The sequence below is a fragment of the Diadema antillarum genome, unplaced genomic scaffold (assembly GCF_040938485.1).
Source record: "Diadema antillarum isolate AM-2024a unplaced genomic scaffold, OU_Dant_1.0 seq00000998_RagTag, whole genome shotgun sequence".
Lineage (NCBI taxonomy): Eukaryota > Metazoa > Echinodermata > Echinoidea > Diadematoida > Diadematidae > Diadema > Diadema antillarum.
The window spans coordinates 1,351,276-1,370,553 of record NW_027271836.1 but is presented as its reverse complement, the minus strand read 5'-3'; the positions used below and the strand labels follow the sequence as shown (position 1 = coordinate 1,370,553).

The following is a 19,278-nucleotide window of genomic DNA, read 5'->3' as shown; positions in this document are numbered from 1 at the left end:
GTGCTGTTTCTCTGAGAGATAGACAGTGTGCCCACAATTTCTAAAAATGTCACCTTTTCCCTCCTGAAATTTGAGGAAATGCTAGTAACCTTGAAACAAATCCATTGAAGACATTGAAGACATTGAAAAATGTCTTTAATGGGTGGATTCTCCAGCAAATTAGTATGCTCCTTTAAGCCAAGGGATCAAATTTCGATTACTCAAGTTTCAGCAGAAAGGGCAATATATTCACACTGTCTGAACACCGACACAGCAGTTCAAACAAGGACATGACAATCCAATTTAAGAAACCAGAGTAAAATTTGATCTCATGCCAAGTCATGCACTAGTCTTCTCATGGGTAATTCTTCATTGATATTAAGGACTGTGAAATTTACCTCCTCTTCTGTATCTTTTTACAAGTGAGATATAAGTCCCAATTTAAAAAAGAGAACAAAATCATGATGCACTGAATTGACTGAATGAGAATTGAACATAACCGATGGATTCCTCACATTTTGGATAAGCCCTTTGTATATCATGTATGATGTCTCCCTTGAAACCTACTGCCCGTTTCTCTGGTCAAGTTTGCTAATCTCCTATTGATGATGAATGCTGGTGTTGCAGATATGCCAACATTCTGCGAATTTCATATCCCACCTTCGACCAGTATGTGCTGTTTTGATATAGGGTTCAAAAGCTGTCCAGCCAATGCACGCATGATATGTTCCAAAACCCCCCACGTTTTGGCAATCATGGTAAAAAGTGACGAATGCACAGAGCAAATATACTCTGGTAATGGCGTGATAAACTCTTCCATTACATCATCTCACACCCGTGCCTCTGTGATCTAAAGGATCGTCTGTGGCGAGGTCCATTGTGCAGATGGAGTGAAGAGAATTTGATAGCTCACTCTCTGACAGAGTCAAGGTTTTGCATGTTTTCATTTCCAGTTACAGCCAACTACTTACTGCATTCAGAGTGATAAGCACAGACGGCTCTAGGTTATGCCCTTGGATCTTGTTGCCCACTCAACTCTGTCACCGTCTCAGAGGTTGCAACGATCTTGTTTCCACTCCCCATCCTAGATACTCAGCCTATTCAATAGCAAGGTCTTCTCTGTTCAAATTAAGCCAGGTGACAACCAAAGGGATACAGAAATGTGGGACACATTTTTTTTTAGTTGTAATGATACAAGATTTTGTCTCATTCCCACATTTTTATGGATGTAGATGGATGGAAGAAGAGACATCGCATCTTGAAGCTGCATTCTGAAAGTTCCTCAAGTGTGGCACAAATGGACGTACCATTCCTGATTGTCTCAGCCAAGATGACATCACGCAGCAACACATACGCCTTGCTCTAGACACCTGCACACTCAGCCAAACCCAACTGGAATAAGGCTACATTTTCAGGAAATGCATAAACCCCTTGGAATCTGGCTAAAGACGAGACAGCCATCATGTCCAGGGGCTTGATGGTCTTATAACCACAAACATTTCAGAACGACCATCAAGAACTTATCTTTACGCTCAACTAAACTTCTAGGGTGATGCAACCAGGCTGATAATTGAAAGCTTTTCCCCTTCTTTCACAACTGACTTATCCCTTTGGCATTTTTTTCATTCATTCAGCAGGCAGCTTGTGAGGAAGTTAGAGAGGCTTGTTGGATGGATGAATACTGGAATGGTTGTCATGGGACCGGCGTCTGGTCCAAAATCACACCGTCTCCTCCCACACACTCCACACTCCATCCTCATCTTTGGTCTTTGTCCTTGAGAGTCCGGTAGTCACAGGCGCTCCATCGCTGGAACGGCGCAGTAACTTCTGACCACCTATACCCATCAGCTGCCTATTGGACCTGGATGTCTTCAGTTTTTCCTCTCCTCCGCCGCCGCTGCCAACTCCTCCTCCTCCTCCTCCTCTGACTCCTCCTTCGCTCATCCCTCCTCCAATCCCAAACAAGGTGTTCTGAAGCTCAATGAGCTGCTCGATGTTGCCATGGTGACTGAGCAGGGACTCCAGGAGATCAGCATCATCCACGGGTGATGCGGGCAAGGTGGGGCTACGCTGGTGGGAGATGCTGCTCTCGTGAGTCGAGCTGTGTGCAAGGAAAGAGGCAAATCTAGTTGTTATATGTATTAAATAATAGCAGTATTTGTGTGAACTTCTTTCTTTTAAATGCACCGGAAAAAAAAAAAGAAATCAGTACAATCTTAAAATATGCAGTGAAGAGGAAATTTGTGTGCACGGAATACAAAACCATCATTTTCATGCACACTCTGTCTAGCTCCTTATTACAAACTGCTGTCAAACTTAAGATGAAGCATGATGTATATGCCAAACATTTCGCGAGGTTTTTATTTTCGTGAATTTCGCGAGTCAGGTGCTAGAGTTCACGAAATTAAAGACACACGAAAATTATGACTCTGATCCCGATATGAATGTGACGCAAACACACGTACACGTATACATTTCTCCGTTCAGTACCTCATGCCTGCCTACCTGGAAGTGGTGCTGGTCAGCTGAGATTGCTTTGAAGGCTTGCTGGACTTGGGTGTTATGCGGCGTGGGATCATCGATCGGCCATTTCGCTGTGAATCTGGTCACACAAGAAAAGCACAAATATTTTTGAGATGTTCATGTTGCTATTGCTTCTTTTTTTTTACCACTTACTTTGAATATAGACAATTCATTTGAAACAAAATACAGGTGAGTTTACAACTCACCCAATCTTCTGAGACATCAATATAGAATAAACATAGCAATTTACACAGAAATAACACTGAAAACATCAAGCAGGCCCTTTGTTTTGTATGTCTGCTGGTACAAAAAATCAGATAGTTATTCCTGTCGTTATCCACTGCAAGACAACTTTACAAACTTTTAGTTGTAATACTTGATAAAATCAATGTTTCTGTCACTCCATTTGTCAAGATGTAATCAGACAAAATAACTTTACAGAAGATAAGATAAGATAATAATCAATCACATCTATATTTTCTGCTATTCCTCAAGAAAGAAATTTGGAGAGGGGGTTGGAGCAAGTGAGCTATCACTGCTTGTCTCAATCGAAGATGTAGTCCGGTACCTGGACTTATGAGGTCCATGTGGGCCTGGTTGCGAGCCAGAGCTGCTGCCTTGTTGCTGGTCTTGCTCCGGTCCAAACTCTTGCTCCTACGGTGCTTCTTCACGTTGTTCGGTTTGTCGCCCTCTATGGCAGGGGCACTGATGCCTCGGAAACCAGAGAAGTACTCTTCGGCTTCTGTGTCAGAAATAGAAAATAGGATTTTAGGTAAATGTCAATCTAATTGTCAATCTAATTGTCCAGTACTTACCATGTCTCTCTCGTCCCAAGTGTACCTGGTAATGCTACAGTAATATGATGGCAGGGCTCTCTGGTAGAAAAGTGTCAACACTGAAAAGGCTACCCTGGATGAAGAAGACCATTTTATTAAGATTAACACTATTAACATTGTCATTATGATTGATGAATTTGGAATAGTTTGGCAGTCCCTTCTTTACTCAACTAGCTTTCTTATATGGTGTCATATATGTCAGAACCTCATCCTAAAGGGCTCCAAAGATAAGATCGCAGCATCATATGTAATAGTAATTCTAGTACTTTCATTGCCATTTCATTGTCATTTCATTTCATCTCATCTAAACTCACACGAGATTTTCCTGCAATAGCTAAGCATCCCTCACGATCTGTCACTAGTGCCTACACAACAATCGCTTCAAGGTGAAGTAGATTTCATAAACTTTTTCCCAATCACATGCACATAAGACAAGCTCTGAAATGCCAATATATGCTACTCAACACCAAGAGATGACCAAAAACGAAAAAACAAAACAAAAATTACGAAAAATTACGAAAAATATTGCCAACATCAATACTGTAAAACCAGACACATTTGCAGCATAAACTTTCGCAAATTGGAGCAGATAGCCTTTTTCGCTACATGAAACTTTTATGTATTGCCACTGGCATTTGATGCAGTGTGTCGACAGAAACTTTCGTGTGCATTTTACTTTCATGAATCTTGGCTCCTTGTAAAATTCGCGAAAGTCTCACACTCACAACAATTTTTGGTTTCACAGTACTCTGATTTTGAAAACAGAACTATCACTCTACACTTGTAAATCATCTCTAAATCATACAAACCAACAGACCTTCATCACTGAGCGGACAGCCGGGGAGGAAAGCTCTGTGGAGGAGGACATAGAGGGCAGTGCTCGCTGCCATGTTCTGCTGCTGGATGAGTGAGGGCGAGGCAGAGGGGCTGGTCCGGTGGAAGGTGTCCTCTATGTGGGGCGCCAGACTGTAGTTCCACAGAAGGCACAGCCACCTGAAACAAGTCACATGGGGAAATTTAGCTTTACTCTTCCTAAAGTTTGATATGTTTTTTTTTTTTGTGTGTGTGTGTGTGTGGATCAGTTGATAAAGCTTCCCAATTAATATAACAATTCATTATTTTTTCTTCTGTTTCTTCTGAATTCTGTTTATCCTGTGTATTTTCCTTTTGGGGGGTAGGGGGTAGGGGTGGGTAGTGCTGCAATGGTACTATATCTGAGAAACATTCAGTTTGCCATTCATTCAGCTCATCAACTTACTAACTCCTGCTAGTCAGAACACCATCTTTCTTCTTTTCATTTTTTCCTCTCATGTTTCAAGTCTTCACTCTGATGGATGCTAAAATACTTATGCATGTGTACACCAAACCTCTATGTTTCATTCGTATCCAACATGTGTCTTATGCTTTACAAGATTTGATGACATCAAAATTGAACTTGTACTTATTGACAATAAGAATGATTAAGTAATCCTGCTAATAATCCTGCTAATCTCCATCAGGCCATCCATGAGCTTAGACAATGAGCATCACTAACTGTGCACTTTACTGTTGTGCCATTTACTACTAAAAAAAAAAGAAAAGACTGGTTAGTTTTTGAAGCCAAGTTTCAGAATGCAGGCAAATTTCTATCTTTTGCACCAATCTTAGAGTTGTAATAGTTCAATAATACACACACTAACATGGTTTGAAAACTTTAAAAGGAAAGCTGACACACATGCTAATTCCATTAATTGTTCCCTTAGACACAAACTCTAAAAACACGGAAAACCTACATATCCTATACTCTTCCTTCCATGTGTACAAATAAAATCCAAAACAGAGGTCTACTTGTATAAAGTAATTCATGCTTCTCGCCTGTATGAAACAGAAAACATAGATACGTTTAGTGATCTGCTCCAGGAAAAGTCGCATAAATGTCTGCTATATATGCCATATATTTAGTAAGTCTAATTTTTCATGAATCGGGACTTCCTGACAATTTAATGAGCAGTCAAATTTGGGATCATGGAGTACAGTAATGAATGGAGAAACATACACATTCATATCACAATCATGTCTGGATCAATGCTAATATTTTTCTTGTGTGTTAAATTCCTACGAAATGTATGGCATATTTAGTATTTCATGTGACAGTAGTATATGTGAGCGTGTGTGTGTGTGTGTGTGTGTGTGTGTGTGTGTGTGTGTGTGTGTGTGTGTGTGAGTTGAGTGGTTGGTGGTGGGGGGGGAAGTCTACCTCAGCACAGATGCAGGGGCATCTCCATCCACAGGACAGGCAAAGAACTGCTTGGGTCCCGTGGCAAACTCCGGCATCGACAGCTTGGCCAGCGCCTCGTTGAGTCTACGCCAGATGCCGCACATCCACACCAGCACCCGCAGCGCGCTGCTGTCAGGAGAGGGCGCCACACCGTCCCGTTCGTGGACCAGCCGACGGAGGACAACTCTCTGGAGGATGCTGCGGAACGGCTCCTGGTCCCAGCCAACCCGGATCCAACGGAAGTGCTGCTGGACCGTCAGGTCTGTGCCAGGACTGCGGGCAATAAAGCACAAGATTTATTACTACAGTTAGAAGGGTCTTTATGCTACTAATCATTATGATAATGTTAATATCAATAGCTAATAATAATCATTGATATTTTTAGAGTGCCTTTTCCAATGGATACAAAGCACTAAATGATCATAGATGACGCTATCATCCACTCATAAAAACCTAAACAAAAGCTGGACAAAAGTAGATCACTAGTGAGAAGTTTATTGTGATGCATATTGTGAAAAAGTTCAGAACAATTTTCCTAACTTATAATTTTAGGCAGATTCCCAAAACACACCCCAATCCCAAGCACAGAAAGACCCTTCAAGTAATTAATTTTTAAAAAAATCAGAGATATACAGGCCTACTGACAATCATGTCATATTTGATGGACAGTTAAGCAGATGGCTGCAAAGGGCATCAAAAACACACATGGCACATCGGAAGTACAGGGGTGTGCAGTACATGCACTGTAGCACTTACTACCTTCTCGCTGTGAAATGACAGCTTACACATAGAGCTGGAATCAGAGTTAGGTGAAACACTACTGCAAGTTATGAAAGCTTTGGTGTACATGTAGTTTATTTCCCTATAAAACTACCAGCATAAGTAGGCAAAGTTACGTATTAAGTTTAATCCTCAGACTTCTAATAGGCACAGTTAATTCTCTAAACAAACTACCAGCATATTTGGGTAAGTAAATCTGAAACTATTGAGATTTATCCCAAGACTTCAAATGTACTGATTTGTATAGCCGTTGTATGTCTTGTGTCTTTGTAGTTGAATTGGCATGTCTACACCTTTGTAGTCTTTAGTTTATTGCTCATGAGTTGGTGACTCACCCAGTCTTCTATATCAGTCATGTAAGGGGGGGGGGGGAGGATTTGGATAGTTGGAGCTACATTGTAGTGACGAGAACAAGCTCCCAATAAAATCTCCCTGAAACTTACACTGCGTCTACATCATGAATACTTTGTGAGACTGTGCTTTTAGCTCAATGTCAGAGCACAACTGTATCTTATTACAGCAGGGCCATACAGCCTTCATGGAACAGGACAGGATAGCAATAAATTCTCACCCGACTCCGTCTACCGTGCCAATGATAATGCAGTTCTCTTGCAGACAGAAGGTGGCGCTGTTTAGTGCCAGCAGCCTTGCGGCACGCTGATTGGATCGCGTCTCCAGCAAGGGTAGGAGGTCGCCAAAGAGGGCAGCCACACCCACCCGATCCACCCCGTCTATCACCAGGATGTGCACTGCCTTGCCTAAGGCAGCTGGGAGCCTGCCTGCTATTGTTTGGATCAGGAATCCTGCAAAACACACATGATATATAACTAAGTCTATCAACACCATTGTGAGAATATCTACATTATTTAACAATAACAATGATAACAGCAGAATACAAGATAAAAAGTATGACAATCCATGACAGTAGTAATTGATATTGAACACTTTAAGATTGTCTGCAGACACATATCTTTTTTTAGACGACTGCACTTAGGCACACACTGAGTCATTCGATGAGATTTATTGCAGATCTTTCCTCCCTCTCAATTCTCAGAAACAGTTTCCCATCTTCCCATTCACTAAGTACATCGCACTTTCTCCTCATACTATCAGAGTTGAATCATACCATGACGGATCCCCATCGGACTAGCACTGGCTTTGAGTCTCTGTGAGAGACGAGAGACTGGAGAGATTGATGCCGACTTACCTTTGGTGAGAAGGAGCTCGCACAGATCCTGGTGAGTGAACGCGGCATTGAGGGACACGTAAGACCTGTCTGATTCCATTTGATGGTACTTGTTCTTGGCCTGCCGAATGTGAGAGAATACGAGGCAGCGAGTCACAATTAACTTCATCACGATGACAGCGCAGAATATTCTGTGATACTCAATACACCCTCGCATAGTTTGAGACTTGGCAAACATCCAGTACCACCAACAACCCCAGCTTGTGGTGCCCATTGAAAAGAAGATAAAAGTATGTCATACATGATCATCACAATCATCATAATCATCTTCAGCTTCATAATCATGACCATTCCCAAGTCATCACAGATATTCACTTATACAAGTATAACACTGGATCATTGTCTAAAAGCTGCTGCCATAAACTTGTTCATATTACTATTTGCTGACTATGCAGGATTCACGAATATACGCTGGAATCTATACAATCAGAACAGAAGGCTGTTACGATTGTGCATTCACATGGCTCATTGGTAACTGCACAATGATTACAGGAGTTTTAACAAGGTGACACTTTGTAGAAATTACTGAAAATTGGCATAGAATAGAAAACACAGAAGAGAATTAATTCAGAAGAAACAAAATACTAAATGAGCAGTAGAGAATAATCACAAAGACAAAGACTGAAACAGAAACATATATATCAAAACTTGAACATGTTCTCTACTTTTCTTCTGACTTGAATTGCGACCTAATAAGGTCATAATTTTTCAGAGATCAGGAAAAAACGCACACATTCTAAACACCACGTTCAAACAAAATATACATCTCTTCTCACAATACGTCTTCTCTTCCACATCAATTTTCAGGATTTTGCAGTAATCGCAACAAATACAGTTTAAGTCTTGTTGTTCATCTGTTACACCTTAACAACTAGCTCATGGATTTTTTTGATTGTTTTCATCTCCAGCTTACCTGGATGAATTCTGCAAGTTTGACGGCAAGTCTCGACTTGCCCGAGCCAGGAGCTCCATAGAAGAGAACACTCTTGTACTGTTCAATCTGTGAAAGGGTGTGAAAACAAAATGAAGCAGGATGCCATATAGAAATCAAATGAGATGAATCTTGGTTGCCAGTCCTTAAAGTGACAGTCCAATCTATGATTAAGGTGACGTTCATATAAAGGGTAAAACTAATTCATTACATTAAAATCAGGTCACAGATGGTAAAAATTATTGAATTTCAACAAATATCTAGTAACTTTCTAAACAATATCATCACAAGTGGCAAAATAAGAATAAATATAAATATTCTGCACATTTACATGTAGGTAGGAAGCTCAATAATGTATTTAAATATTTTTGAAAAAAGCACCACATGATACATGCAGGATTAGGGTTTGTTTTTCTAAATCAATCTTGAACAGCTCTCTGTAGCCAATTTCAACAGAAACTTACAATTCTGACGTAATTCTGGAGCATCTGTACAGGCAAGAAGGACTCAAAGGCCAGCTGGTCAAGACGGCCATTTTGGTTGCCATGGAGCTTGAGGACAATGTCAGAGGTCAGATTGAAGAGTTCATGAGGAGCCATGGAGGGGTTCTCACCCACAGACCAGTGTAGATTGCCTACATAGGTGAACAGAATCAAGGAGAGATTAACATCTTTATCATCATCACTATCATCATTACCACTAACTTCGTTGCCATGGGCATCATCATCATCATCACTGATCACCATCACAGCAATCACTTCCACAGACATCTGACATGATCATCATAGTCACTGACACAGTAATCAATTTGATATCAACATCACCATTCTCATCACCACCATTTTCACCATCATCATCATCATCATCATCATCATCATCATGAACAACATCATCATAATTGTCATTGCTGCAGTCACAGCCATCAGATCTCATGATTTCAAAGAATGTGATCCACAAAATATTGCACAAGAGTATGATTACTGAACAGAAGCACATGTATTTCCTACTAACTTATTACCTACCACAGTGGGACATCGAATTTCACAACATGCAGTGACATCAACTTTATGATTCAACAATGACATTACGCTTAGGTGAACAATGAAGAAGAGTTGTTTCCTAATGAACAATGAGTTCCTAAACAAATGCCAGTTGTCTTCTGGACATTAACAATTCTTTAGTAAAAACAAAATAAAGGGTTTACATGCTACTTCTTCAAGACACACAGCCTCAGAAAGGCACACTTCGCCAAAAAAACAAGTGGAAGAGAAGTGACTTGGACAGGATATCTGACAGATACTAGTGCCCTTGGGGTGTCAAATACAGTTCTTGAAGATATCCTCTGTATGAAAGCCAAAAACATGTCACATCTACTCATGATCTCCTTCATTCTTTAAAATCTTGATTCAAACAAGTAGAGCAATAGCTCATCCCCAACTACTACAACAGTGGGATGATATAAGAAAACATCAGTCATAATAGGACAGATGCAAACTGTTTTCAATTTTGGTCTCTCGCAGGAGTACTATGACCTGCAATTGCTTGAATCTGGGTCAAAAAATATGGGAGACTGTAAAGGCATGTGACATGCACCTGGCTTCCATACAACTGAAATCTTCATAAACTTCTCGTACATGGCATCATCATTGCACTTGCTTTTTAAGATGTGCTGTAACAGTTACTCCTAGCATTTAACTGCAGCAGTGAATAATGACTTTAAGTTTGTTGTGCTTGTACAGAAGCAGAAGTTCACAATTTCTGCATTCTTTCAGAAAAAACCTAAAGCTGCTGTGCTGTGAGTTATAGTAATTCTGAGGACTTTAAAAAAAGGCTTCTTGGAGCCCCATGAGCAAGAGGAACAACAAAGAGTTATCAATATACAAATAACATTCATCACTCCAGTCTGTCAAAAAAGTAGAGAGCCATAATTTGTCACATGGTTGGCAGAACACAATCAAATTCTCATACAGAAATTGAGTTAATGACCACCGTGTCACTGCTACCAGAAAAAGAGCCAACAGTTTAAATCATCTCAATTTATCCTGCTGAAAGAAAGATGAGGCTTTAAAGGTAATTTTGACAATATCCAGCTGGACTTGAATCCATCAAATGAGATATTTGTACACGGGTTCAAGCTTAGCCTTTCAGTGACCAGGGTATGCATGATAACAGCAAGGAGTGTAAAGCAACATACCTGCCACGTAGCTCTGTATACTGTGGACTCCTAGCCCAAGGCTAAAGCTGTCAGGGCCCTCATCTGACAACCTGTCTCCGTTGGGGCTCGGGAGGTCCTCGTCAACTTCTGGCATCTGAAAAAGAGTGAGGTTGACAGACTACATCAAACTCAAACCTTCTGCAAGATGGATACAGTGCTCATGCAATAATCGGGAACCACTACAGTGGGAGCCTAGCTTTAAAGGTATTAGCCCACATTTGCAAACCCACAAAAATCAAAACTGCATAAAACAGGTCCAATATGACTTCAAGTACAAGTTATAACAGTAACATACCTCACCTGTTGCTCTTTGTCTATACCATTCGATAAAAGAGAGAAAATCATCTTTTTAAAATCAATTTTCAAACCGGGTCAACCCGACCCAAAATCGAATTACGAGCGCGGGCTAGCTACATACATGTAACTTACACATGTATCGCATGCATGTAGTACGTACGTGGACCGGAGCTAGCGAGCGTTATACGCATGCATACGGTGCATTTTCATTTATTTTTATGAAAGTAATGGACTAATTGGAACGAAATTTTGCACAGGTGTTACTGCAATCATACCCAAACTCCATGCTAACTATGAGACCAATTGCTGCAGGTTTACAAATGTGGGCTAATACCTTTAACTAGAGAAAAAAATTGTTTTTCAACTACTCTCAATTCACTGGGGGCCACTGTACTATTGATATCAGATCAGAAGTTATGACTTTCAAAGATCCACAACTGTTTGTGTAAGAGATTTGTTTTGGTGATACATAACAGATGACAAAAAAAAAAGCAGTCTTGCAAAATCTACAAGTGTTCATCACATTAACTGCTAATGTGCATCAATTGTCTTTGTTGAATATGTAAAAAATGCTTTTAGTCACATGTACATGCAACAGTTCTTAAAAAGTACACACACACACGCACACACACACACACACACACACACACACACACAAGCATGCGCACACGTATTCTCATGTCTTTAACAATAATGATCTTAAAAAATATTGAAGTGCTTTTTGAAATATAAACGGAAGATGAACAGCAGCAAAGATCATCCAAATATAATTCTATAGCAGAGCGACAATAAATTGATAACAAGTCAGGTCAGAGTCATACCTTACAGCTATTGGCTAACAATGAGCCAATGGACTGGTCAAAAGCTGCCCATGTCATCCCCGCCAGGACAGAGAGCTGACCAATCACAAACTGGTTGGACTGGTCCTTCTGACCCAGCAGGTGAGGCGAGAGGTCATTGGAAGGCGTTGAACTCTTGCTGGCGTCTAGGATAACACGGATCGTCTTCCCTTCAGCTGTGCAGAGGATGCATAGGAAACAGATGAAAAGAAAAAAAAAAATTAATAATCATTGGTACAGTAGCTGGTGATATCAATACCTTGTGTACTCAGGAAAACTTCGGTGTTGAACTCATAAGGACAGGGTACAATCCAGCTTTACACACATCCAAGCAAGCAATACACCACAGTGGTTAATGCCAGACCATACTCCGCAATGTTTGCAACATGAAAAAGATGAGGTTCATTTTGTTATTAAGTGGCATGTGGATATCAATTTTGACACTTACTTTTGGATACAACAACAACAACAAAAATCGTCTGACACATACTTCAAATTCTTTCCTCCAAATCACCACAATACGCCTAATCTAATCTCTGCACTTCAGATTTTGTGGATCACGCTGAATTGACTCAATGTTGAGCTGAAGTCAGCATAAAGCCCCGCTCCTAGAACAGAGCTGGGATATATCCGTATCCCTTCAGGATGTACCTGTATCCCCCGGTTCCGATGCATCATGTGGGGAAGGCACTACCTCCAACGCATCCGGGATGGCATTTTGAAAATCCCCCCAACAAGAAATCATCAATTAGGATTGCTGAGATCACTGGAAACCACAGGATTCTCTCTGACACAGACTCTGCTGCTACATGCCCCAGGTTTGTGAGACATCGTCTTCACACCCCAACCCCAAACCCCCTCCCTTCAATTTGACAGATATTGCTCTATCTTCTTCCTCTGTCAATGCCATCACCACAGGGCAAAATTGAAGGATGGGTTATAGAAGTGCCTTGATGAGATCCATCAACTACCATGACATTGCTTGACAGAATTTGTTGCAATATATAAGTGAGGCTTTGCTGTTGGTGACTATCCACCATCTTTATTTTTTCAAACCGCTATCAATACAAGTTCCATCCTACCTCAGTCCCTAAAACAGCATATCATACCAAAACAACTCTTTTAGGTATAGGACATCAAATGAAATTAGTGAGAGAAACTCATCACATTAACATCTTATCCACATATTCACTGCATACAAACACAAAACGGTGTGACCGCGTTAAGAAAATATGTGTAACACAGAATCCAAAATATGACATTTCTTTTGACGCCAAATGCTACGGATTGCATCATATGACAATGATATATCATCTTATCACCGTTTTCATCTGTGCTTTAACTATACCTGTGTATGAACTGCACCCCCATAGTTCTCGCCAGTTTATCCACAAAAGCATGACAACACTGGGACTTGTGACAACTTTGAATACACCTGCATGTCAGATCTTTTCAATACATCTAGTATCAGTTTGGAGTTAGTCAAGTGTTAGTTACTATGGCCATGAATATGGATGCCATGCAGTGTCTAGGAGAAAATGGAAACTGAAAAGCAGCTTGCCACTCTGCTGCCCTAAATTCTAGGGCTACCATTTGACATGCACTGCCCCAATACACTCTAAACTATTACCTTGTGCACTTCTGACAATAAACACTATCAGGATGAGCTCCAGTACACACAGACTGTCTTTGTGAGTGTACATTTGGCTGTTATGTGTATCAAACTGCATCCCTTATATCAAGGCTATTCCCCTCAGCTAAAAGGTGCAGTTAACACACCAGTGAATACAGAATAACTTATAATGGAAGTATGTGTGAACGAGGGCAAGATAATTAACACCCCACATCCACTTGTGAGAAAGACGTTCACACTTGTAAATGCACACCTGCCATACAGCTGCATGACATATATTTGTATTCAATACTGGAAGCATGCAATCAAGACTTTACACTCTCACCCTCTTGTACATACATGTACATAGAGACATACTACACACACTGTGGCAAATGTTTTCATAGTTGGAATGTTTAAAAATAGCTTGAATTCATTATGATATCTCCTCTTTAATAGTGTCATTATTATCTGTAGAAACGTGCATTCGCAAGTGAGACACCAAAACAAAACAAAACCTCAGTAAGTTTATCAGCTGTTTAACTAATTACAAAGTAATTGTTTATGGAAAGAGGAAAAAACAGAAACAATATGAATGTGGATAATTAGAAGAGTAGGTATCAGTGACCAGGCAGTATCAGCAGCCAATGGGGGGATTAACAGGGAGGAAATTGACAGCGACAATTTGGTGAGCCGGGGTTTAAAGGAAACATCACGCAACCTCCCACACCAGACCAGTGCAGGGACATCTAGCGGGTCACTGACGGGCAGTTGTGGCACCAGCACAAAGTCACGGCATATTTGTGGATTGTCACAAAATATCTTTGCGATCGACGAGAGATCACTCGGATTATCAGCCTGACACTTCTGTGCTCACATGGACTCCCCCCTCCCTTAGTGGACATCTGCCCTCTATCCCCCCAGCTGCACGAGACTGCAAGAATGTATATGGAGCTCATCCTATTGCTAGTTTCCTTCCCACTTACTAAGCCCTAAAGTCCAGCCTTCACGGCTGAAATCCAGTGCTAATAACGTTGTTAAAAAAAAAAAAAATCAGGGTGATTATTAGCTATGAAGAGGACACTGAGCTTCACCTGGAAAAGGTGGAGGGGATGAGGGTACAAGCAGTGCTAAAGTTATATCTCGGATATACCTCTGAAATATTGAAAACTTAACATTCTGTGATATAACTTTTGTTTCCTTACATACATGTATCAAGTCTCTTTTGGGTTGAGCTGTATTTTAGTCTAGGAATTCAATCATGTACAATATTGATCATTTAAACATATTATATTATTCATGAGCATTCTTTTCTTCAGGCCAAGACAAATCATTTGTGCATGTTCACAAGGAAAAAGAACATAATTTTCTGCAGGACCAAAAATAAATGAAATGCCATTAAGATGTTCCAAATTCTGATGTAAGTGTTCTGGGTTGAAGAGCTCTTCATAATTTCCTACGAGATTGATACTGCACTGCCTGTAATTTGCCTGATATGTGAGGCTTTCATTTTCAGCAAATTCATAAACACAGCCCACAATCTCATTGTGACATAACAAAGAAACAATACTTACTGATACTGCTGAGGTATTCTTTGCACGAGTCAGTCGCAACGTTGTGAGGAGTGCGCCCTCGTCTGTCCGGCACAGTCAGGTGGACTCCGCCGTACTGATAGAGGGCTACGAGCATCTCCTGTCAACAAACAAAACAGTAATAACATGATGAAATGTAAGTAAATGGTTTTATTCGCCCAGGGTAGTCTCTTCAAAGAACCCACTGTTCTATCCCTGGCCCCTGCCATTGCCATTACCCCAGCATTACTAGGTTTACACTTGTATACACCAGGGTATCAAAGGATATTGATGCCATCTTGTGTGAGATTGTACTGTTGGAGAGGTATAAGCATGAGAGAGCTGTACCTGCCACAGAGCCTTTTACAGACTTTGGTTTGAAATTTCCTCTGTTAACTTATGTTTCATCTCAATTTCACTCTCGGGTAGTAGCAGCGAATCAGCAAGCTAATCATTTACTCAGGCTTCACTTGGCATGCCGATCTTATGCAAGTGATTATCTTAGTTCACAATGCAGAATCTCCTTTTATGAAAGAAAATAAGTACCTCTGTGCAACTAAGTGCAACTAAATAATAATGGAAGATGCCGTGACAATCTGTTAGTTCAGACTGGTCAATCGATACACAGCTGGTCAAGTACCATACCAAACACGAATGATGTAAATATGTATGCCTTGAGAATTATTCATCAATGCGTGCTTCAGCATGAAGAGGCAGATCCATTTCTGAAAAGGTAAAGCGGCTGACACTAGACGATCACACATTCACCCCTTGCCTCACCTTTCTCCATGGTAATGGACTATCTTGAGTAAGTTGGCAAGAATGGAAGATATACACCTTAGCCACGAAGCCTGACAAAAGGTTAACAGCTGTACCAGCTTGCAGGGAATCGAATCTAAGATCTCCTATGTAATGGTCCAGAGCCTTAATAATAATAATAATAATAATAATTGCATTTATATGGCGCTTCATACTGACGTTTCTAAGCGCACTTTGCTACTCATACAAATAGACTAGAAAACACAATAACGTTAACAAAATTAACGTTAACAGTAACAAAAGAAGAAGAAAGAAAAGAAAAGAAAAATACATGTGATACAATGGTACAATAATTGATAACTGTGTGCGCCTCCAGAAAAAAAAAAAAATTACAGCTGATTAAACAGATGAGTTTTAAGAAGAATTTTAAATGATTCGACAGATGAGGCATTCTGAATATAGAGAGGAAGTTTGTTCCAAAGAGTGGGAGCAATGGAAGAGAAGGCTCGGTCACCATAACGGGTTTTTGTACGTGGGCCATGAAGTAATTGGAGAGAGGAAGATGAACGGAGGGGTCTGGCAGAAGAGGAGGAGCGGAGAGAGACTAGGTTTTGAAGATATATGGGTGCAAGATTACGTGTGATTTTGTACGTCAGAAGTAGGATCTTGAAAGTAATACGGGAATGTACTGGAAGCCAATGGAGTGAGCGGAGAACAGGAGATATATGGTCATGTCTCCTACTAAGGGAGACTAATCTAGCGGCTGAATTTTGGATACGTTGGAGAGGGGATATGTGAGAAAGAGGGAGGCCGGCAAGGAGGGAGTTGCAGTAGTCCAGATAGGAGGAGACGAAGGCATGGACGAGCCGCTCAGCTGATGATTGATCAAGCAGACGCCTGATCTTCCCTATTTTGAAAATACCCCATGATGCAGACTTACAAATGTTTGTGATATGGTGTTTAAGAGTTAAGTGTTTGTCCAAAGTAAAGCCAAGGTCTCTAACACAGTCAGAGACCTTAATAATCCCATCCCGAGTAGTTAGATCTGGTAGAGGAACTGTGCTCCTAAACTGTGAAGAGAAATGGATGAGTTCAGACTTGTCTTCGTTCAGACGGAGTCTGTTGGCAGTGGACCAGGTTTTGATGTCGTTGAGACATTCTCTCAGTGAATTAACAGCAGCAATCCTATCGCCAGGTGACATAGTTATGTAAATTTGAGTGTCGTCAGCATACATAGCGTAGTTGACTCCATGATGACAATTGATGATTCTGGTGAGTGGACCTGTATAGAGGAGAAAAAGAAGGGGGCCGGCAACGGATCCTTGCGGAACTCCGCAGCTGATAGGACTAGGACGTGACCAGGTCCCATTGATTATCACCCTCTGTCTGCGATCTTGAAGATATGACTTGATCCATTGGATGGCAGTGCCTGTGATGGAATAGTCATTACTAAGTCGTTGTAGTAGCAACGTGTGGTCGAGCGTGTCAAACGCAGCCGAATAGTCAAGAAGAAGAAGAGCAGCCTCATTGCCCTTGTCGACAGCAAGAAGGAGATCGTTGAGCACTTTCAACAAGGCAGTTTCTGTTGAGTGGAGGTTGCGGTATGCTGACTGGTTTGTAGGAAGCAGATGATTACTGTCAACATAAGACATTAACTGTGTAGACACAATCCTTTCAAGAAGCTTACTCACAAATGGCAGATTGGCAATTGGTCGGTAATTGCTCAGGACATCGGGATCTAGGTTCGGTTTCTTCAACAGAGGGGAAACAAGAGATGTCTTGAAAGGTATTGGAACTATACCCGATGACAATGATGTGTTAATGATGTTTTTTAGAACCGGAAGCAGCTCATCAAGGCACTCTTTGAGCAGCCAAGTTGGAAGAGGGTCCAGACTGCAAGATTTTGGTGGAGATAGCATGATGAGACGTCGAAGCTGTTCATCAGTGACTGGATTAAACTCGCTCAGGTTGCAGTTCAAAGAGTTCTCAGGAGCCTGGACGGATAACTCCAAAGGGTTCACGTCAGATACAAAGGAAGACACAATATCATCAATTTTCTTCATGAAGAATATACTGAACCTGTGCGCCAGTTCTGAGTCAGATGAGTGTTCAGGATAAATAGCAGAGTCAGAAGGGGTGGACAGTTTCTTCACGAAGTTGAATAGTCGTTTCGAGTCAGCATTGGGGATCTCTTTTCTCAGGTACTGGGACTTTGCATCAGTAATCAGACTGTAGTACAGCTCACATTCTTGACGATACAGGTCCATGTCAGTCTGCATGCCGGACTTCAACATGCGACGTTCAGCACGACGCCGACGCCTCCTGGCCTCCCTAACCTCATCAGAGAACCAAGGGGCATTGGGTCTAATTGTCACAGTCACAGTTTTAACAGGGGCATGCTTGTCCAACAGATTACTCAGCATGTCATTATACATTGAAATTGCTTCTGTAGGACAAGATGTACATTGGGAAGTCAACAAAGCCTGTTTAATATCCTGGCGGAAAGAGTTGGTGTCAATATTGCGAAGCTTTCTAAAGCTTACTTTCCTTCTAGGATTTGGTGGGCCTTTAAGATTAATGGCGGAAAGAATGGCGGAGTGATCAGATGGCAAAGATGGCAATACAGTGATATGGGAAATAATATCTTCAGATTTCCTACTAAAGACTAAATCAAGTGTGTGGCCTGCTTGGTGAGTGGCACCCTTAACATGTTGATGAAACCCAAAGGCTTCGACGGCATTGAGAAAAGACTGAGCGAAACTATCGGCAGAATCATCTACATGTATATTAAAGTCACCAAGAAGAATGGTTGGATGAGCATCAACAGCAGCACTCTCGAGGAGAGTTAAAAACTCATCAAGAAAGTCGTTGCTGGTAAAGGTGTGACGAGAGGAATGGGGTGGGCGATAAATGCAATAAACCCGAACAGTAGATGAAGAAGTGAGATGAATCGTGAAATCTAGCAGTTCAAAAGACATAAATTTGTGTGTGTCATTGACAACACAACGCGCAGCAGACCTATACAGGACGCAGATACCACCTCCTCTAGATGTCTTTCTGGGATGATTGATAATATTGAAATTTGGAAGGGATAATTTCAATTCAGCAAGGGTAGGCTCATCCCTCTGGTCACCTGAAAGCCATGACTCAGTGATGACTAACACATCAATATCATTATCTATGATCAGAGTTGACACTGCATCGACTTTATTCGTCAAGGATCTTGCGTTCCATAAACCAAATTGAGACCCACTGGAAGCATCACAAAGGGACTGTGACCTTGGAATCCTTCGCCTACGGCGTCCCCTGTGAGTACGCCGCTGCTGCGCAATCCCAAGATCACATACCCTTCTCCAAACAGTCAAAGGAAGTAGATGACTGGGCTTCCCATTAAACTGATGGAGGGCATGTACATCATATGTAATACGATTCG

The 19,278-nt window shown here is 41.2% G+C and overlaps 1 protein-coding gene across 1 annotated transcript in view; it reads right to left on the bottom strand.

Annotated features, from left to right (window-relative positions):
• LOC139742338 (uncharacterized) overlaps nt 1–19,278 on the bottom strand; it is a 143,272-nt gene continuing 123,994 nt past the window's right edge. The window contains exons 11-22 of the mRNA XM_071652915.1: nt 15,090–15,207; nt 11,886–12,079; nt 10,747–10,861; nt 9,017–9,186; nt 8,535–8,621; nt 7,583–7,682; nt 6,947–7,178; nt 5,575–5,868; nt 4,156–4,331; nt 3,071–3,244; nt 2,485–2,581; nt 1–2,080 (exon numbers count right to left, since the gene is read on the bottom strand). Coding sequence (XP_071509016.1) covers nt 1,699–2,080; nt 2,485–2,581; nt 3,071–3,244; nt 4,156–4,331; nt 5,575–5,868; nt 6,947–7,178; nt 7,583–7,682; nt 8,535–8,621; nt 9,017–9,186; nt 10,747–10,861; nt 11,886–12,079; nt 15,090–15,207 — 2,139 coding nt within the window. The 3' untranslated portion in view covers nt 1–1,698. The remainder of the gene's footprint in view (nt 2,081–2,484; nt 2,582–3,070; nt 3,245–4,155; nt 4,332–5,574; nt 5,869–6,946; nt 7,179–7,582; nt 7,683–8,534; nt 8,622–9,016; nt 9,187–10,746; nt 10,862–11,885; nt 12,080–15,089; nt 15,208–19,278) is intronic.